General features: G+C 44.2%; 1 protein-coding gene and 1 long non-coding RNA gene across 2 annotated transcripts in view; one reads left to right on the forward strand and one right to left on the reverse strand.

Annotated features, from left to right (window-relative positions):
- The window catches only part of FHL2 (four and a half LIM domains 2), a 32,501-nt gene extending 17,274 nt beyond the window's left edge, over positions 1 to 15,227 (reverse strand). Inside the window, exons 1-2 of the mRNA XM_037528039.2 lie at positions 15,167 to 15,227; positions 5,231 to 5,410 (exon numbers count right to left, since the gene is read on the reverse strand). Of these exons, the coding sequence (XP_037383936.1) occupies positions 5,231 to 5,386 (156 nt within the window). The 5' untranslated portion in view covers positions 5,387 to 5,410; positions 15,167 to 15,227. The remainder of the gene's footprint in view (positions 1 to 5,230; positions 5,411 to 15,166) is intronic.
- LOC119259290 (uncharacterized) lies at positions 7,035 to 18,834 on the forward strand. Its single transcript, XR_005128420.2, has 5 exons — positions 7,035 to 7,561; positions 8,344 to 8,508; positions 9,178 to 9,232; positions 10,473 to 10,695; positions 18,529 to 18,834. It is a non-coding gene; the product is annotated as an uncharacterized LOC119259290 (long non-coding RNA).
- Positions 18,835 to 19,989: the final 1,155 nt, after the last annotated feature.

Here is a 19,989-nt window from a genome sequence, read left to right on the forward strand (position 1 = left end):
GCTACATTTTCTGGAACATTCTCATTGCCTTTCAGCCTTCAGAGATCCAACAAAACTCAGATATGCATGTTTTGCTCATTTTTTTTTTTTACCTGGCAGAGCAGTTTCTTTACAAATTGCTCCCAACATGCTTACCCAGCCTCACGTTCTGCCCTGGTGCCTTCCGTGCCCCTGCCTATGCTGCCCCTCGCCTTGGAAGGCCCCTTCTCTGAAGTAGGCAACTCCACTCAGCAGGAATATCCCCAGCTCTGCGAAGCTTCTCCAGCCATAAGTGATGTTGGCTGCAGGACAGGCATGTGCCCCCACACCCTAGTTAACACAGTAAAGAGCCTATGTTACACTTCTCTTTAAAATCATATGTGGGGGCCTCCCTGGTGGTGCAAGGGGTTAAACACAGCACAGTGAAGCTATCCGTAGCTTCTGGAGCATGAGATCGATCCCCGATCAGCTAGGGAGCTACCCACATAGTCCAGCAGATCTCTCCTACCTCGCCTGATGCTCCCCTCAGCAGTGCATTTCACTCAGTCTACCTGTTCTGTTCCCCACTTTGTCTCTGGTGAATCCGCTCACCCCTTGTACCTCTGGCCTGCACCCCAGTTCTCCCAGTTCTTATATGCATAAATAAATAAATCTTTAAAAAAAGGAAAAATAAAATCGCACATGGAAGTCCTATCTAACCAAATATGCTCTCAGGTTTCCTGAAGTTGTCTCCCTCAGGCTCTCCAATTGGGTTCTCTTTGGAAGTCTGGGTTAAGTTAATTAATTCATGTCACAGCTTCCTTCTGGGCTCACATCTTAAGAAATTTACAATACCTAGGAAGTGAGAAAAGTCTTTATGGCAAGAGGAAGGTAACTAAATACTGCCGGCTTTGCTTTTTTAGGGCACACTGAGGCTGTGGGCCAACAGGCCATTCTCTGAGTCTCAGTGTGAGGCAGGATTTTAGGCCGATACTCTGGAGATTAGTGAGAGATTGGAAAATGGCACAAAATAAGCCAAGAAGTTGGGTTATAATTGATTAGATCCGTGCACTTGAAGCCGAGTGTCAAATCATGCTCTGAATATTTACTTGTAAAGACTTGGTGCTGAATTGCCTTTTTCATCTCTTGCGTTCACAGCTAGAAATAGATCTGTAGTTTTGGTTCTTAATACTGAGCTGGTCTCATCTAGTTTAACTTTGTTCTATACAGAGTACATCATCTGGACCTCCGAAGATGTCATCTAGATGTTGGAGGTACGTGGCTAAAAGTATAGACTCACAGATCAATTTTCCAGAGCTTTAAATTGTCCTAAAAAGACCCTGGCTTCCAAGTCCTCTAGGGAAAGAGTGCAGAGGAAAAAAAGAAAGGAAAAAATCTTTTACATGTCCCAGAAAAAATACCAAGGCTAATCTTGTGCTCACAGAAATGTCATAAATTTCAGCAAAAATGTTGATAAACAATGTAAGATAAGGCCCAAACACTTCCTTTCTGATTTTATATTTTTCCATTTCAGAAACATTCCTAATATGAGAAGTGCCTGAAGGCTCCTTTGTCAAGACTTCAGCTCAGCCATGGGCTAGAGGAAGTGGCCTGAGGGCCCCTCAACCCCTCAGCCAGCTACAAGTGCCTGCGGGCAGCAACTGTGTATTCTTCAACTGCATAAAAACAATGGTCAGGAAGAAGAGATGGCAGAGGTGAGAGCACTTAATGTACTGCTCTCAGGTGTCCCCTCTCCTGAACTTCTGACTCCTCACAGTCCTGTGAGATAGGGATCCCTATTGTGGACAGGATATAACTCTGTGCAACACTTTCGCCCTCTGTAAGCCTCTGTGATTCTTCCAAAAAACATAACACAAAAAGTTCCTCTCCAAAGGGAATTATGGGGAATTGAGATCAGGCAATGAAGACATTTTGCAGCGCCTGGACAAAGGAACCACTCCATGTGTGGAGCTTTTAAGCCTGGTTGGAAGCTCAATGCCACTTTCAGGTCTGCAGATGGTTTTTTGTTCATGACCATGTCTTCTGCTTTCCCTGGCACACAGGTGGGCTTGTGAGCCTATTTGACTGCCTGGTACTTACTGGCAGAGACATGGAAAATTCAAGCCCGAGTTAGATGTAGGGCCCCATTTGTTAAAGTCACTGATTTGTTAAATGTATGGTCCCTCCAGCCATCTCTGGAGTTATTGGCCAATCTATCTTTTCTTTGTTTCTTGTAATTCTGAAGCCCAGGACTTAGGTAGACCTATCCAAGAACCATCTGTAATCTGGCTAAAAAAGTATTTTACTGATATCAACAAGTATCCAAGAAAAATTTCAGAAAAAACATGCCAGCAAATCATGAAATTTTATTTGTATTATTTGTTCTCAACGATTCTACTAGCCAGAAAAATGACTGATTTTCCTCTTGGAGATCACAGCATTTTCTCTAAGGAACGAATAGAAATAAAGGATATAATTAAGTCACTGCCTAGAAATGACTTTCAAACATGAAAGCTAACTATGAAAACAGCCTGAAGTATCATCGATCTCATTTAATAGTCAGTAAATACCCACAAAATTAGTGAAATTTCTATGGTCTTATGAATATTTAAAAATTATACACACATGTCCTTCGGCAGGAGAGGGAAGTGAGGCTTCTGGTGCCTGAGCTATTTTAAGAAAGGAGAATGGCACCAGATCTGACAAGCCAGTCGCTCAGGCCTGAGCCCGCCTGCCAGGACTTTGGCTATCCCTCCTGAAATAACAGGAACATTTTTTCTATCATTGTTTCCTTCCCAAAGTCAACTCCACAATTATTTCTGAAAGTCAAGAAAACCATTCCAACTATTGAAAAGCCCCAAATGGCAAGGTCTCACTTCAAATCAACATCTCTTTTTCTTCCAAAATGTAGAAAATCACAAGGCATAACTCCACATATAGTAAACCATTCATCTTGGTTGAAAAGTTCAGCACAATTAACTCCTGACTTTACAGCAGTTGATTTTGTTGATTTTGGCCCCATTTAGGGGATTCTTGCTTATTTGCTCACAAAGTATGTGCTGAAGAATAACTAGTTTTGAGAGTCTGAGGATCTTTCCATTAAATCACATTGAAGAAATGATAAGTGATTTTTACTTTGTTTTGACTTCAGCCACTGGTTAAGAATGATTAACCCCAAATATCCAATGTGCTTCCTTTAAATCAGACTTGTTCTGTGTCAGAATAATATATGAACCTCTCACCTCCTTACATCTTTTTCAGGTAAAACTTTTACAGACATGTCTTTCTCTGTCTCAGGTTTTTCTTCAAACTAGACATTGTTATGGTTCTTTTTTTATTTATTTTTTATTTATTTTTATTTATTTATACAAGCACTGGGGTATAGTCCAGAGGCACCAGAGGGGTAAGAGAATTCACCAGAGACAGAGCAGGGAACAGAACAGGCAGAAGGACCAACATACACTGCTAAAGGGAGCAGCAGACAAAGTAGGAGAGGTCTGCCCCACCATGTGGGAATCTCCCTGGCCGGCCGGGAATCGAACCGGTGCTGCAGAGGCTGCGGACAGCTTCACAGCTTCACAGTGCTCAATCCACTGCGCCACCAGGGAGGCACTGGTTCTATAATGAGACTGATAAAGAGGTGAAGCTTCTGAAAGGTGTGTGGAGGGAATGTGTTGTAGAAAGAATAGGAAGCAGTCAGAAGAAAAGTAGAAGGTTGGAGTTTATGCCACTGACTGGCCTTTGGCATGTGGAGGGTTTTGTGTCTCTATAACACAGTAACTGATGAAGTGGGCACACTTGTTTGTTCTCCACTTTGTAGATGTGAAGGTGTGCACAGAGGAGTCAAGGGCTAGCCCAAGTGCGTATGGCCAGGGGGATACAGAGCCAGGACTGGAGCCAGGCAGCTTGTTGTGGAAAAATGGAGGGGATAAGAAAGTCCATTAAACACGGCGGGATTTTGCATCAGGCAAAGCTAGAGACAGGAAAGTTAGACTAGCAAGTTCAGCTACTTTTTGCTCATGGTGGCCAATTCTGCTTTTTACACAGGACAGCTGGTGAGTTTTACTTCTTTTAGGAGTGGTGTGCCATTCCTCTGAAGCTGGAAAATACGTGGCTGCAGCCTGGTGTCAAATGGCCCAGGTTGCACCTCCTTTGCTCTACCGAAGGCAAAGGCTTCTTTCCACACAAGGCGGAAATTATTCCTCAGTTGTCACCGAACACCTAGCAACAGAAGCTGGCGGGGCCGTTTATTGCTTACTGCCTTTCTTAGGAAAGATGATCAAAGAGAGTCAGCAAGATGCCTTGGGTGTGTGAGAACTGTCCACGTGCAAACAACGCAGCCTAACTCAGTCAATCAGAGATAGATATTGGTATTTATAACCATTGAGGAGAGTGGCAGAAATCCCCAAAGAGTACAAAGCAATGAAAGCAGGAAAGAGATCATAAAATGCCATGAGTCACCCCAGAGTCTATTAAGTTGGGAGTTCCTTTAGAGATTCCACAGTGACTCCATCTCCTACCAGTTCTGTGGCTCTCAGGATTATCAAGCATGTTTTGTAGGTGAAGTTACTGGAGATCTTAGAGACATAGGTAGATCCTGGGGCATCCTTTCGAGGTCCAGGTTGGACTAATTAAATGCTGAGTATAGGCCAGGATTCCCAACACTCAGCCACAGCTAGTGGCACAAATTACTGGGTGTGTCTGCTGAAACTGCTGTGTCATCCGCAGCAGGAAAAGTGGTCATTCCTTGTGCCCTACCCCTCATGAAAGGAGCAATGCAAATCCTGATCTTCTCCATAAAAAGAAAAGACCCCTTAATGCTCCAGTGAACCGAATGCTTGTATGCATCCATATATCTGGAGCTCAGGTTCAGTCATGGGCACATTCATCAAACATTGATGGATCAGTATCTGCCACCTGTGAGTCGGCATGAGCACAGTAACATCAACAGTATTGGGAGGTGGGGTTGGTGGTTTGATAAGAACACTAATAGCTAGAATATTAGAGGAGAACTTGGGAAGCTAAGCACAAACCTCCTGGAAAAGCACTAACCAAGCACCCTAAAGTCAGGAGTGGGCAGAGACCAAATCAGCCAGAGTGAAATGGATCAGAAAGGTTATTTGAAGGATCCAAGTCCATCAGATGGAATTCCAAGAGGTGATGAGAATTAGGACTTTAGCACAAAGCCTGCAGAGGCTTGTGGAGGGTGCCTGGGGAGCACCAAAGGGTCTAGGAGTTATGGGGTACTGCTGAGGAGGGGGCCCCAGGGTACCTTGCAGTCACAGCCAATGGGCTTGCCACATTCTTCACATGTACTGGCGTAGAGAGCCTCAAAGCATGCCACGCAGTAGGGGCTCTCCTCCCTCAGGATGTACTTCTTGCCAAAGAGAGACTCTTCGCAGTGGTGGCAGTCAAAGCGCTCAGTCATTTTGACATCCAGCTTTTCAACAACCTGTCCGAAAAAAAGAGAGAATACAGGTTGCAGAGAGCATGCCCCCACCCCCAATGCTGTGTGCACGGAGGCAGTGACCATCCCCCTGATATGCCAGCTGTAGCCCATGGGTAGCTAGCAACTCTGGGTGAATCACAGAAACTCATCCTTTACATGTTCATAATTTTCCATCACACATTTTTTTTTTAGTTAATTGTGGGCGGTGTTGTGTTTGAATGCATTCCACCTCTTGAAAAGTACAATTATTGTTGACTTTGTAAAAAAAAAAAAATGTCAATTTTAGATGCAAGTAAGAGCCCTCATCCCTCCTTTTAAATTTTCATATCTCTTTCTCCCACCGCCCCCCTCCCCATTTTCTATAAGGAGATTTTCTTGAGCTTACCTTTGTGATTTGTAAATTTTAATAGTAAGAAACCAGTGGCAAAAGGGATGGGGATCTGTGTTGGTAACCTGACAGATGCCAAGAATATTGACTCTTGACCTTGACATGGCCCTGGAAAGCACAGCCTGCCCTGGCACAAGCAGGGCTGCCACACGTCCCTCAGGGCATGTCATATCTCCAAGATGAAAAGATGATCTTTCCACTGCCAAGGTATCCAGAGAGGAGAAAGAAAAAGACTGGCTTCCAAGAACAAGAATTAACACACGGTGGGAAATGCAGCGTCCGCCATCCATGGCCTCCCAGGCAGCACCTTGCACCTTTCAAAGAGGAACAAGAATGCTGCTCTGTGCCAGAGACCCTGCATTTTCCAGAGTGAGCTCATAAGAGTGTGTGAGCAGTAAGAGAGGGGGTGGGGATGGAGGGAGGCAAGAGCCTTTTGTTTCTCTGCCTTCTCACCTGCCATTCTTATACAAACATGTTAGAATGATCCAGAAAGAATGAATCTACTGTGAGGGCACTTGATGTGCAGAAACACCTCCAGGGTGTTAAAAACATAGAGTCGATCTTGAGGAATATTTCCTGTGGCCAATATTTAATTTGCTAAACGTGAAAAATTTTATAAGTTGTTAAATATGTAGACTGGCTAGGTAACTCTATGCAATGTTTCATGAACTCCAATTAAACTTGGCTCAGTTTCAGTCATTTCCAACCATTAAAGAGCGAAATTCCAGAAGAACATCCTATGATACAAATTAAATATTGCTGCTTGGCTTACAAAAACAGCAAATTTGATAGTGTTTATTAATTTCCTACTCTTACGTATACACAATTCTAACAACTGTAAACAAAGAAATGAACATCTTTCCACCATCCATACTTGCTTATTTTTATGTTTATAGAACAATTTTTCCTAAGAGTATTAAACAGGCAGCTGGACACACGTGGCAAGTTCCATCCTTCTGAATCGCTCTTCCTGGGGTTAAAGAAAACACTGTCTGGATATTCTTGTGATAACATCACAAAATGAGGCTCTTGAGCATTGGAATTATTATTCTGAAGCCCAACATATAAATATCCTTTGCACTAAGGCCATCTCAGGTTGCAGCCGCTACGTTGGCCAACGCGTCAATGCTTTCCTGTAACTCTCAAGTTATTGGCCTTGAAAGGGGTCATCATTCATTTCATCACAATGGAGAGCTGTCTTCAGCATATGTATTTTTCCAGTTAAGGCTGCCATATACCTGCGGAGTCTTGTAGCCTAATCTCTCCACACAAATGTAAGAACAATGATTGTAGAATTGCAGAACCATAAATCAGAACTTTAAAAACTGAAAAGGTTTCCTGAGATTATCTATGACAATGAGCTCATTTTATGGATGGAAAAATTGGAACCCAGAAATACTAATGAAAACAAAACCTTCACACACGCTTTCCCAAATAACCCTCTAACTCAGAAAAGACAACCTCCCAGCTCAAATCAAAAGGTGGTTCCATGTGAGTTTGAACAGGCTCTGCTGGAGAAAGGACAGACACCATTTCTGTGTTCTCAAGCTCCTGAAAAGAGCTTTTTGTATCCAAGGGAAGCTCATTACACTCATCTTCCTGGTATGTATTTTCTCTCCTTTCCAAGTGCACAGCACCAGGACAGAAATCACCTACGGGGTTAAGCCCTGTGAACAAGCAGATCCATATCTGCTCAAACAGCGACATCCCCACCATTGAAATGACTCCTGGCGGGAACAGTGCAGCGGCTGTGACCGGCTCCACAGGTCTGACTGGGAGGCGGCACTTGGGTTTGGGTTCTTGTTTTTGTAGAACCATTTCCGATAATGGGGGATCTAGTTCCCACCTTGTTCCTTATCTTCTCTCAGAAGTCACTACAGTTTTAGTGCTTAGAGAGTACTTCTCAAATCAACCAGTTAGGGTATAAAATGAGTACCATACTATTAGGGACAGAGCAGGATACACTTTATCTGAGAAATTCCTCTTATGATTTCCAGAGAATCACATAACACACAAGACCTGAGAGGCAGAATAAGTAGCCCATAAGCTAATGAGAAAATGAACAGCTCCTTTTAATTAGCCAAGTGTTTAAAGCCAATCTTCCTCTAATTAAACACTACCAATAGAAGATTCTTTAAAAAAAAAAAATGTATATTTACAGTTATACTCTCAATCTTTTTTTAAAATATTTTATTTTTTTATTTTTGCATACAAGAGCTGGGGTATAGGTCAGAGATGCAGGGGGTGAGATGATTCACCAGAGACAGAGTAGGGAACAGAACAGGCAGTCTGAATGAAATACACTGCTGAGGGGAGCAGCGGGCGAGTCAGGAGAGGTCTGCTGCGCCATGTGGGTATGCTTCCTGGTGGCTGGGGATCGAACTTGTGCTGTAGAGGCTGTTGATTGCTTCATAGTGCGGTGCTTTATCCCTTGCGCCACCAGGTAGGCCCTATACTATCAATCTTAAGCTTCTGTTTAATGGGGAAATATTATCCACAGTCCACGAATGGAAGCCCCCAATAACCTGCTTGTGTCACCCCTCTACAGACTTGGTTCATTCACTCGAGAAGCATCACTGAGCTAGAACTGTGTGAGATACAAAGGTGTATAAGACGCAGACCCCCTCCCTGAAGAAATGTGCAGTGAATGAGGAAAACATATCACCCAGCCTGGAAAGCTCCACACTCGGTGGAATAATGGGGAGACACACAGGTATAGGAGAGCCAGGGGAGGGCAGGGCAGAGTCCTGGAGGAGAAGCAACCTGTGCTGGGAAAGGATTAGCTAGGTGAGGGCAAGGCCAAGGGCAGAAGTTAGTCATGGAGATAAGAAACAGGCAGGCTGAGCAGACACCCCAGGAAATGGGAGTGACCTTGATTAGTCCAGGAACAGCAAAGATGAAGCTGAAAAGACAGTCAAAAGGTCAAGAAAAGGGCAGCCTGTGCCCCAGACAGCGGCTGTGTATTTGCCCTGGCAGACTGGCTCGGTACCTCCCAGCAGGCTGTGCTCAGGGGAGACGCGAGCCCTGCTGGAAGTTTACTGTATAAGCCCCGATTCTGCTGTGGAGGGTTGTGGGGACACAGCCAAGGGAGCGCTCTTTTCCAGGACTTGGAGACAACTTCTGAATTGCTTCTTCAGATAAAAACAGGTTATCTTGGTCCCCCTCCCCTCCGATCCCCTGGCCCCAACAGGCTATGTATGCTCTGTGCCCGTGACTGTACCCAGAAATGCTGAAAGGGTAGAGAGAGAGCAGACCAAAAGACACCTGAGCCCAAGGTGTTACTGCTAACTCCTTATTTCAGTGAATCAGCTCCAGATTACAGCACCTGGGTTCTCCGTCTCCAGCAGGGAGAGGTATTGCTCTGATGTCATTTCCCTTTCAGATCTGAATAACCAGAGTGTCTGAAAAAGCGGGCGCTCAGTCCCAGCAAGGCCAAGGTAAGACCTAGCTCCAGGAAAGCATGTCCCTGGTAGCTGGGGGGCTGGGGTGGCCAGGATGGCACCTGGATCTCCCTGCGGCTGACAGACACAGAGTCAGATGTGAGAGGAAGACCAAGAGGGTCCTAGAGCAAGAAGGCACAGGGCTCACTACTGAAAACTATGGTTCTTTTAGAAGCACAGATCTATAAATATCCGTTATTTTACCTTCTCAGATTGAAAAACTGTAAAATAAAGTTTGATGGGGGCAGTATCAGAGCTAGGAAGAGAGGAGAAAAATATGAGAAAGAGAGAAGGGAAAAGCAAAATGAGAAAAGGGAAGTAGAGACGGTGGAGCTAATCGAGAGAGAGAGGAAGGACAGTAGATGAGGTTGAAGAGAGGCCGAGACAGTTCTTGACAACGGGGTGTGTTTGGGGGCGGGCTGTGAATTGGCCTAGTGGGCAGCCTCTGCTGGGCAGGTGGACCCAGTTTCCCAAATGGGAGGTCTGGGGGGCCACGCACACCTAACAAGTCCAAATTTGCAAGAAAAGTTTCCATTAAGCATCCCTTTCAATGTTACCTTCCTTCAACGACCTACTTTGAATTGAACCAAAGGTGCCCATTTTCCTCTTCTAAAAACCCAAGTGTTTTTCATCAGCCCTGCATGCCTTGTGAGACCACTAACATTCACCTCCTAAAGAGAAATCTGCAAGTGCTCCCAGACTTTGGAAGAAACAGCATGAGCAGCTGCAGTGTGTCTCTGACAAAGCCATGCTCATTCTGAAATGCCACCAGGGACGAAGGTGGGAAAAATGTGGCTTATTAATAATCAGCCGGAGGTTTGTAGACAGAGTTAAGAAAATCAGTCTGTGGCATGTGGGCTCTATTTAAGATTCTAGTTAAAAACACAGTGTGTTCGGGACAATGTGTCACCCACCAAGCCATACCTGCTGTGAAGGTGAACACTGTGCATTGCTGCGACCTCGCTGGCAGGTGACAAATGCAGGTCAGGTTCTTCACAAGCATTGGTAGAATGAGTATACAAATGGATGGGTGGGCAGATGAATACAAACATTCCAGAGCACAAACATATGAGCAAAAATCAAGTATGGAAATAAGGAATGTTTTATTTCAGTGATCCATTTTGATAGCAAACCCAAAATGTAATGTGGTTTGGCATCTTATGCAATTAAAATTTCTAACATAACAGATGCTGAACTTCATTCCTTTCCTTCTGTCTCTGACCTCTTTATTTTCCAGATAAACTGCTGCTTCCACAGCAGGCAGAATTTTTCTTACTATATTTGAATTCGAAACCCATGTGAACACACACAGCTGTGAGGTCCAGGATGAGACCTGGAGATCAAGAGACAGAAAGCCAGCCAGTAGACTCTTCCGAGCATCTCTGTAAAGAATATGCTAGAATCCAACTCAAGAGTATCAGTAAAAGACCCAGAATGTTCTACACAGATACAACATGCCTGTAAGTAAAAGATCATCTATTCAAAAGTATATACTCCAACTAGGAACTGGAACAACTTGCTCCAATGGAAATGCAGACACAGAAACACGACTCACCCAAATCTCTTTTCATAGGTCCAATCCAACTATTTCTTTTAAATAATAATTCTGGTGACAGGGAGAGGGACACTGGTTGTGACGGATATTGTTATTTAAAAATATGTAATGATGTGTTTAGAGTCCATCTGAGACTGATTTTATGATTGCTGGTAAGAGGTGAGACTGCTATATCTACTGCTATATAACATATTCATGGATCCATTGAATGAGCCTTATAGAATACACCTATGGGCAGCGGCAGGGATATATTATAATTTGGTCTGCAAACTGGTAACTCTCAGATTTTAAAAAGTCTTGATTTGTCTAATAGTTTGAAGAAATGTTTTGTATGAGAGGCAATGCTTGAATAAGGCAATCCGCTGTCTTCTGAATTAGCTTTTTAGATCTTGAACAATGAAAAGGAATGGGAAAATCAGAAATGTAAAATATGTGATCTTAAATCCATATATATAAGAATAGTGATAGTTGTTCTAATGTCATGTAGACATTCAAATTCAGGCGACAGAAAGTGGAAAGTAACCACTATTTCCCAAGTGCTGTCTTAGCACCGGGACTAAGATAAAACAGAATTTCTGAAAAAGGTCCAGTCAGGTTCCAGCTCCAAAGAATTTAAATCACCTTTGAGATACTATCTTGTAATTTAATCTGAGAATGTGTCAGTTCAGGTGAAGCAAGATAAGCAGGTTAGAATGGTGGGCGTCTCATAAATCGCACCGGTGTGAGTGGAGGAGGCTCAGAGGAAGATCCCACTGCCAGCTCTATCATTGCTTTTCTGGGAACATGCCAGCAAGTTATTTATTCTTGGGTTCTTTCTTTCTTTTTTTTTTAAGTTTTATTTTTATTTATTTATGCGTACAAGAACTGGGGTCTAGGCCAGAAGTGCTAGGGGTGAGAGGATTCACTAGAGACAGAGTGAGGAGCACAACAGCCAGATCCACTGAAACACACTGCTGAGGGGAGCAGTGGGCAAAGAGAGGTCTGCTGCGCCATGTGGGTCAGCTCCCTAGTCCTGGTCAGAGATCGAACTCATGCAGTGATTGCGGGCAATAGCTTGATAGCCCTGAAACTTTAACCCCTGCGCCACCAGGGAGGCCCCTATTCTCAATTTCTATAAGAACAATGACAACTGCTCACTCATTCTCTGTCACCAGTCTCCTCCAGTCTCCAAAAGGCAACCTGTTACTAGCCCATGTATGGAATTCATTTGCTTTGACCCTGACTGGCCTTTTCCTCTGACCACCTCCAACTTGCACAAAAGACTTGCCTCTTCTTTCTCCCTCCAGTTCTGCCCCTTCATGGGGCTTGGTTTCAGCATCAACATATTGTCATGACAGATTCGAACATTCCCTGCTGCTTCCTTCCTGGACCGGTTAATTCTTGTTCCAAAAGGTCTATCATCATAGATCTGAAAACCTAGAAATTTATAGGGTATGTTTACAACCTACAAATTTACAAGATTATATTCTGGGATACCCTTTGACATTAATTTTATTTACCTATAAAAACAAGGCACAAATGCTTCTCTTATTTAACCTCATATGCTAAATTGGAGCAATAAAGGTATGATTATGTAGGCAAAAGAGTGTGATGGCACATGATCTCCAGGCTCAGATTAAGCATGAGATTATCCCATGAGAACTGGACTGACAGTGGAGAGACCAGATGCTGCCCCAGACCTCTGTTATATTTCCTGGTGGTCAACCACAGTTTACAGCAAGAGGAAAATCTGGACCACCTGATGTGGCAAAGTAGTGGTGGCATCTTTAAAAAGTGAGACTGGAGATGATGGGGAAAATTTTTAAGCAAAGTATTGGTTAGGTTTCTTCAGAGGATCTCCAGAACCAGTGGGACATTATATACACGTATCTATACCTATCTGCAAAATTTGTTATAAGGAACTGGTTCATAATATTGGAGGCTGAGAAACCTCAAGACCTGAAGCTAGCAAGTTGGAACCTTAGAATGCTAGACCCAGTCTGAATCTGAAGGTCTGAGAACCAGGGGGGCACATGGTGTAAGTTCATAAGCTGCCGTCTCAAAACCCAAGGAGAACGGATGATTCTATCTGAGTCTTAAGGCTGGAAAGGACCAATATTCCAGCTCAAAAGTTCTACCTGCTCCACCTTGTACTATTCAGGTCTGCAAAAGATTGGGTGAGGCCCATCCACAGTGGGGAAGGCAATGAGTTTTACTCAGTTTCCTGATTCAAATGCTAATTTCATCCTGAAACACTGTCACTGGCACACCCAGAAAGTGATTTGGTCAAATGCCTGGGTGTCCAGTGGCCCAGTCAAATTGAAATGTAAAGAACTGTGACAGGAGCTAAAGTTGAAATCCACAATTCTGGATGACAAAAGCAACTGCCTTGACTAACCCAAAGGCACAAGGATTGGCCTCCTGGAAGACCAGGCTCTCAATCCGTGCATTTTGTGCAATGTGGGCTCCTTGAGAAAGTGGCCTCTCTGTAGCTTTGATAACATTTTCATTCTAAAATGACCAAGGAAGTATCGAACATCTTATGTTTCTGTTCACTCAGGCTTATGGAGCTTTTTTTCCCATAGTATCTGAGTCAGAGAGAAGCTTACATACTTCACCCCCTTGAAGACAGTTGAGGTAGCTCATGTCATGGGGCTGAGCAACTGACCTCGGGGCATGACAGGGATAGAATCCAAGCCACCTTATGCCCAGTCTAATTTTTTTCAGTATCCTGCTGGGCAGGAAGTGATTTAACAAGCAATCTTGGGTCAAAGTAGGCAGCCTAAGGCTTCACTGAAATATTTAGGTGTGCCCCTAATAGTTTAGTGGTTACAACTCAACTCTCCAGTTAAGTTGTCTGAGGTCAGAACTTGGAGCCACCATTTGCTGGCTGGGAAACCTTGAGAAAAAGTTACTCTCATCTCCCTGTGCTTCAGTTTATTTGTAAAAACTAGGATAATATCAAGTATGTATTTACTGCTTATGAAGTGCTGGTTTATAACAATCCTGAAGCTACCACCATACTCCTGTTTTCCAGTTGAAACAGACACCAAGCTATTAGGTGTCTGTTAGGACAAGGTTGCACAACTCCAGGCTGAGAGATGGGGACATCAGGCAGGCAGCTTAGCTCCAGTCCATGCCTGCACCCTGGCCTATTCCCCCTCACCTCGTGGCATACTTGTGAGGACCAAATGAAACTCTAAGTGCCTAGAGCTGTGCCTGCTGGTCAGGAAATTCCATTTTGGCTTTATCTACATGCAGTTGTTTAAAAGCATTTTGAAGCACCACAAACAATTCTATACATTAAATGATAAGCCTTAAAAAGTCAGGGTGAGCTATATCTGAAAAACACCTTGAGAACATTTCACATGAGTGCACAATGAAACATTCCTCATTAAGTTTAGTTTTATGAAAGTTTAATGGTCAGACTAGGAATTCATGTCCTACTAAGATTTGCTTCAAATATTTTCTGGTCTAAATCACCTTCAGGAGACCAAAGCTGCCTCCTGCTGTTATAAAGCACAGGCAAAGGTGCCAGACTTATTTGGCATTGTGTTTGGAACTCAGTACTCCTGATTATTAGCTCTAGCTTTAATTTATTACTTCCCAGATAAGTGAAAGGGAGTGCATGTGTATATTTCACTTAACCTGGCTTAGACTCCTAATGGAAATCACAAGGGGAATTTGAATATAAATATGATCCCCCTCCTCATTTAAAATCAGAAATGATTAACACTCTCTTCCGAAATATCATGCTAGGTTATCACAGGAGAGCAATTTGCGATAAGAATTTTTTTTTTCATTTAAAATAAGCCCATTTTTAAAAAGACCTGGTGGTGTTTTTGAATTTCCGCAGGAAACAGTGAGTGAGGCCACAAGGCAAGTTCTCTTCTTACTGCAGGATGCTACCAGGGACACCCCTGACAGAGAGGGGCCACCACGGAGCCACACCACTCACTAGGGAGCGGAGGCCCCAGGAGCGAGAGGCGGTCACCTCCTGGTGCTCCACACAAGACCAGCCTTAGCTCAGGGCTCAGCTGCGGGTGGCACAGCCCCGCCCGGCCACCTGAGGGTGCTTCCTCCCGAGACCAGGCGGTGGGTTCTCCAGCCCACATCGTCCATCAGGGTTGAGATTTCTCATCTCTGGCTTTCTCCCACAGCTCTGCTCCCATTTCTCGGGGTGCCCCCACGACTCGGCTCCCCTCTCTCTGGGTGTCTCCCACGACTGGATTCCCCTCTCTGCGGGTGCCCCCACGGCTCGGTTTTCCTTTCCCGGGGTCTCCCCACGGCTCGGCTCCCCTCTCCCCGGGTGTCCCCACGGCTCTGCTCCCTTCTTTTCAAGCCTCCCGGTGGAGACTCCAGTCTCCCTCCCGCGGCAGCGGGCGGAGGGCACTCACCGCTCGCAGGAGCCGGTGTCCCAGACGGGGCGGGCGGGCAGGCGTCCCGGGCGGCGGCAGCTGCCGGGCGCTGCAGGCTGCGGCGGCTCGGCCGGGCGAGTGGAGCGCGGCGAGCTCCCGCCCCGGAGAACCCCCGCCGTGTCATTTGACCATATAAGGAGACGCACGCCTCCTCTGCGCCGCGCGGGCTCGGCGCGCTGGCACCGGCTAGGGGCCCCGGGGGCGCGGGGCGCTGAGGGGGAGGGTACCCCTTGGAGGGGGGAGGGTACCCTGTTGAGGGGGCGAGGGTGCCCCTTGGCTCCTGGTGGCCGCGCCACCTCCCGGGGCTGCCGCGCTCTGGACCCGATTCTTTGTTTGCCCCCTTGGTTCCACCTTGGTCTTCAGCGCCGCGTGGTTGCCAAGACCTTCGCCCCCAGAGTCCACTCACAGGGGCGAGTTTCGGCGAGGACCGCGGGCCCGCCCAGGACCTGCCGCGGCCGAGTGAAAGGAACCCGACGGGCGTCCCTACTCACCTGGGAACCCAGGCTGGCAAAGCCGGGAAGGTGGTAGGAGAGGCAGGAGGTTTGGAATAGGGCTGCTTACCAAGTCCAGGGAAGGCAGAAGCTAGCTCCTAGGATGCATTTGCTTTTTTTCTGTCTTAAATTACAGAAAAGGGGCCTCCCTAGTGGCGCAAGGGGTTAAGCACCACACTAGGAAGCAAGCCACAGCCTCTGCAGCACGAGTTCGATCCCCAGGCCCTCCAGGGAGGTGACCCACATGGCACAGCAAACCTCTCCCCTCAGCAGTGTATTTCAGTCAGTCTGCCTGTTCTGTTCCTCACTCTGTCTCTGGTGGATCCTCTCACCCCCCTCATCTCTGGCCTATACCCCAACTCTTGTGTGCATAAATAAATAAATCTTTTTTTAAAATTACAGAAAAGGAACCCCACAGATGACCAAAAAAAATGAAGAATGCCAGGTTCTTTGCTCCCCTAGGGAGGGAACTAACAAAGGCCCAATCTCCAACACCAGACACTTCAGGGCAAGAGGACTGTTTAGATGCCTGGTGGGGGACAGGGAGAGACAAAAGTGATGTGGAAAAACATCGCCCACACACAAAACAGATGGTATTGTTCAAGAGAGAACACACAGACTGGGCCCCACAGCTAGGAAAGGGGGCAGAGGGATAGAAGTGTCTGATTTGAGTAGGTGACCAACTCCTGCAAGCAGGCGTGGTTACCACAGAGGATGAGCTGATGGCCCACAGAGGCTTAGGAGAAATGGTGGGCAGGCACATTATTTTGAAAGATTTATTTATTTATGTATACAAGAGCAGGGGTACAGGCTGAGATGAGGGGGGTGAGAGGATCCACCAGAGACAGAGCAGGGAACAGAACAGGCAGACTGACTGAAATACACTGCTGAGAGGAGCAGCGGGCGAGACAGGAGAGGTCTGCCTTGCTATGTGGGTTTCTCCCTGGCTGGTAATACAGAGGCTGTAGACTGCCCCATAGTGCAGTGCTCAACCCGTTGTGCCACCAGGGAGGCCCAGCATGTTGTTTTGAAACTTCAGTAGGCTTCTGGGAAGGAAGAACTATTTCATTGCTTTCTCTAGTTTGACATTCAGCCTACACCATACTTTGGAGGCTCTCCATGGGTCTCCATCCTGAAAGCATAGAACCTGACAATTGCCAAATTGGCTTCCACTCACTTGGCATTAACTCCACATGAGCCTCATCCCTCTTAGGTAAAGATTTTCACCCCAGCTTTATGGTGAGGAAATTTCAGCTCAGAGATAGTTGCCTAATGTCTCCTGAATAATAACTATGCGAGCTGAGATTCGAACATATGAAAAAGCCCTGCCAGTATCTTACAGGATAGGAAATGCCCCCAAAACCTGCATCTCTCCAGCCAGGTCCAGAGGGCTGACACTGGCCATTGACCTAATCCTAGCTAGATTGGATATGAGGGATATAGCTTTCCCTTCCTGACCCTCCAACTTCCCCCCAGAAGGGAAGTTTGGGCCAGGTCTGAATTCCCACCCACAGTCTAGGCAGTCAGTGTCTTGACATTCAGAGCAAGATGCATATAAAAAAGTCTTTTCCCTCTGATAGTTATCTAAATTTGTTGTCATTATAGCTGCAAATTACAAATGATCTCCTAGTTTTCAAAGAATAAATCTAAAGCTTCAATTGAAAAAACAAATTGAAAAAAATAAACACGAATTATTTCTGTGTTTATCTTCTTTCAGCTTATTTGCTTTTAGTTAATTTTTTAAGCTTCCTGAATTGTATGTATAATTTTTATTTTTATTTTATTTTTATTTACAGTACTCCTTAAGCTCTGTGTTTTATTCTAATAACTGCTTTAGCTGCATCGCACAGATTCTGAAATGTTTTAAAAATTATCATTATTATTTTTTAAAGATTTATTTATTTATGCATACAAGAGCTGGGGTACAGGCCAGAGGTGCAGGGGTTGGGAAGATTCACAAGAGACAGAGTGGGGAGCAGAACAGGCAGATTGACTGAAATACACTGCTGAGGGGAGCAATGGGAGAAACAGGAGAGGTCTGCTGCACCATGTGGGCCAGCTCGCTGGCCAGGGATCCAACTTGTGCTTCAGTGGCTGGCCGGAGCTTCATCGTGCTGAGGCTCAACCCCTTGCGCTACCAGGGAGGCCCCCTTAACTTATTTTTAAGAAATTCTATAATTTAACTTTACATTTCTCCTTTGAACTAAATAGAAGAACATAGTAAATGACTCTAAGGGGATGTAATAAGCAAAATCTAGATTTTGGAGGCAAATTTACCCCATATCCACAATAATGCTTAGGAAAAAAGGAAAGAAAAAAAGGAGAGAGATAGAAGTGGAAACAGATTTGAAAAAAAATTTAACAAACTGCAATGAATGAATGGATGTACCTAACTTAGATTTTTAATCAAAGAATAAACTATTAAAACACAAATTTTCATGAGATAATCTGGGGAAATGTGGCATTACCAAGATATTTGCCATTAATAAACCATAATTTGTTTTAGGTATGATGATAAAATTACACACATATGCACATTATCAACACCCTTAGTTTTCAGAAACAGTGCCAAAATATTCACCAATGAATTAGCATGTCTGGTGCGGGGTAGGGGAGGGAGTGTTTCAAAATAGCATGAGGTGAGGGGAGTAGATAGGGCCCATATCAGATGATGTAGTATCAGTTGTGGCTCAACACTACCCATTGAAGTTGGGCAGACCAACTTCAATGTGGGGGGCCATTATACTTGTGATATCCATCTGTAATTTTTTGAAAAATGCCATTGTAACAAAGTTTTTGAGTTAAAACTGTTCATACCATTTGCCCTTAACCCAGCATTTTTCCTTGCAGGAAAATTCTCTTCCAGATAGACTTGCTCATATCTAAATTGATATACACACGAAAGGAGACTTTGTAGAATTATTTGTAATAGCAGAATATTGGACCATGTTATATGTTCATCAACAGAGCCTAATTAAATACCATGGTACGTATTTTAGATTTATATCCATACACGGTGGTTCAAAAGAACAAAGAACAAAGTAGGTAATGATATGACATGATTTGCAAGATCAACTGGAGAATAGAAACTAGCACTTTGTAGATGGTGTTAATATGCAAAGACAGGAAGGAAAGAAGACTCTGTGCATAGTGGGTCTCCATGAAGATATGGTAACCACGTGTCAGGAGTGAAAAGGAAATTAATTTTTCTTAGATGCCCTTTTTTCTTTTGAACTTCGCACTTTATAAATGTATTAGTCGATCTACATAACAATATTTTAAAAGCTGGAGTAACACATGCTCCTTTAAGAAAAATCAAGAAATAAATTTGTTAAACTGAGATTTCTAGAAAGTCAAAGATTTGCTAGAAATGAGGGAGGAGTGAAATTCTGGACTTAATCTCATGTACTTTCTGAACAATTTTAATCAAAGGACAAACTAAAAAAAATTTTTCTTGAAACATTCTGGGAAAATATATTTTGAAGTGTTCTATCTTACACACCATTGTGTTCCCAGGACCCAACGATAGTGGGTGGCACATACTATGTGCTTAATAAATAAGAATGTCGAATGATTGGATGTATCACAGTAGAATTGTTTAATAATGTGTACAATGCTTTAATTTTGTAATTGATTATTTTACATTATAACAGATAAAATTTATGAAAAATATGCCAATATCTATGGCAGAAAAGTTTGATCTCTGGAATCAGACCTGGGTTTGAATCCCTGTCCTACCAATGATTAGCTCTATGTCTTTAGCTACCACAACACCTCCCTAACTCTCAGTTTCCGCATATGTAAAATGGGCTAATAACATATTTCTCAAATTGGTTGGGAAAATCCTTTGAGAAGATGCATATAAACCGCTTAGCTCTATTAATATTGTCCTTGCCACATAAGTAGGCCCCCAGTAAATACTGAACTTTTATTCCATGGTATTTTATTTGACAATAAAGGGGAGATGAATCTCACCCAACTCCCCCCAACTTAATTCTCATCAGAAGGAAATATTAAGGTTTAGGTCCTGTTTTAAAGATTAAAAATTGTCTTTTTGAGAGAAAAATTCTTTGCTGTGTATATAAGACTCATACATGAAGGGAATAAAAATTAAGAAATTGTATTTCCTGGGAAAGAGATCAAGTAGCAATTCTTAGGAGATATTCAAGTGTTCTTGTTTATTTCAATTCTCCTATAATCCTTTCGCCTCCAGCACTGCCTCTAACTTCCCCTTTTCCTTTTCTTGGGCTGGGAAGAGGGGGCATTCAGGGATAGGCACAGTGAGGCACTGGAGGAAAGTGAATACTTTGT

Source organism: Talpa occidentalis, unplaced genomic scaffold (genome assembly GCF_014898055.3).
Source record: "Talpa occidentalis isolate TD23 unplaced genomic scaffold, MPIMG_talOcc4v2.1 talOcc4.5, whole genome shotgun sequence".
NCBI classification, from domain to species: Eukaryota; Metazoa; Chordata; class Mammalia; order Eulipotyphla; family Talpidae; genus Talpa; species Talpa occidentalis.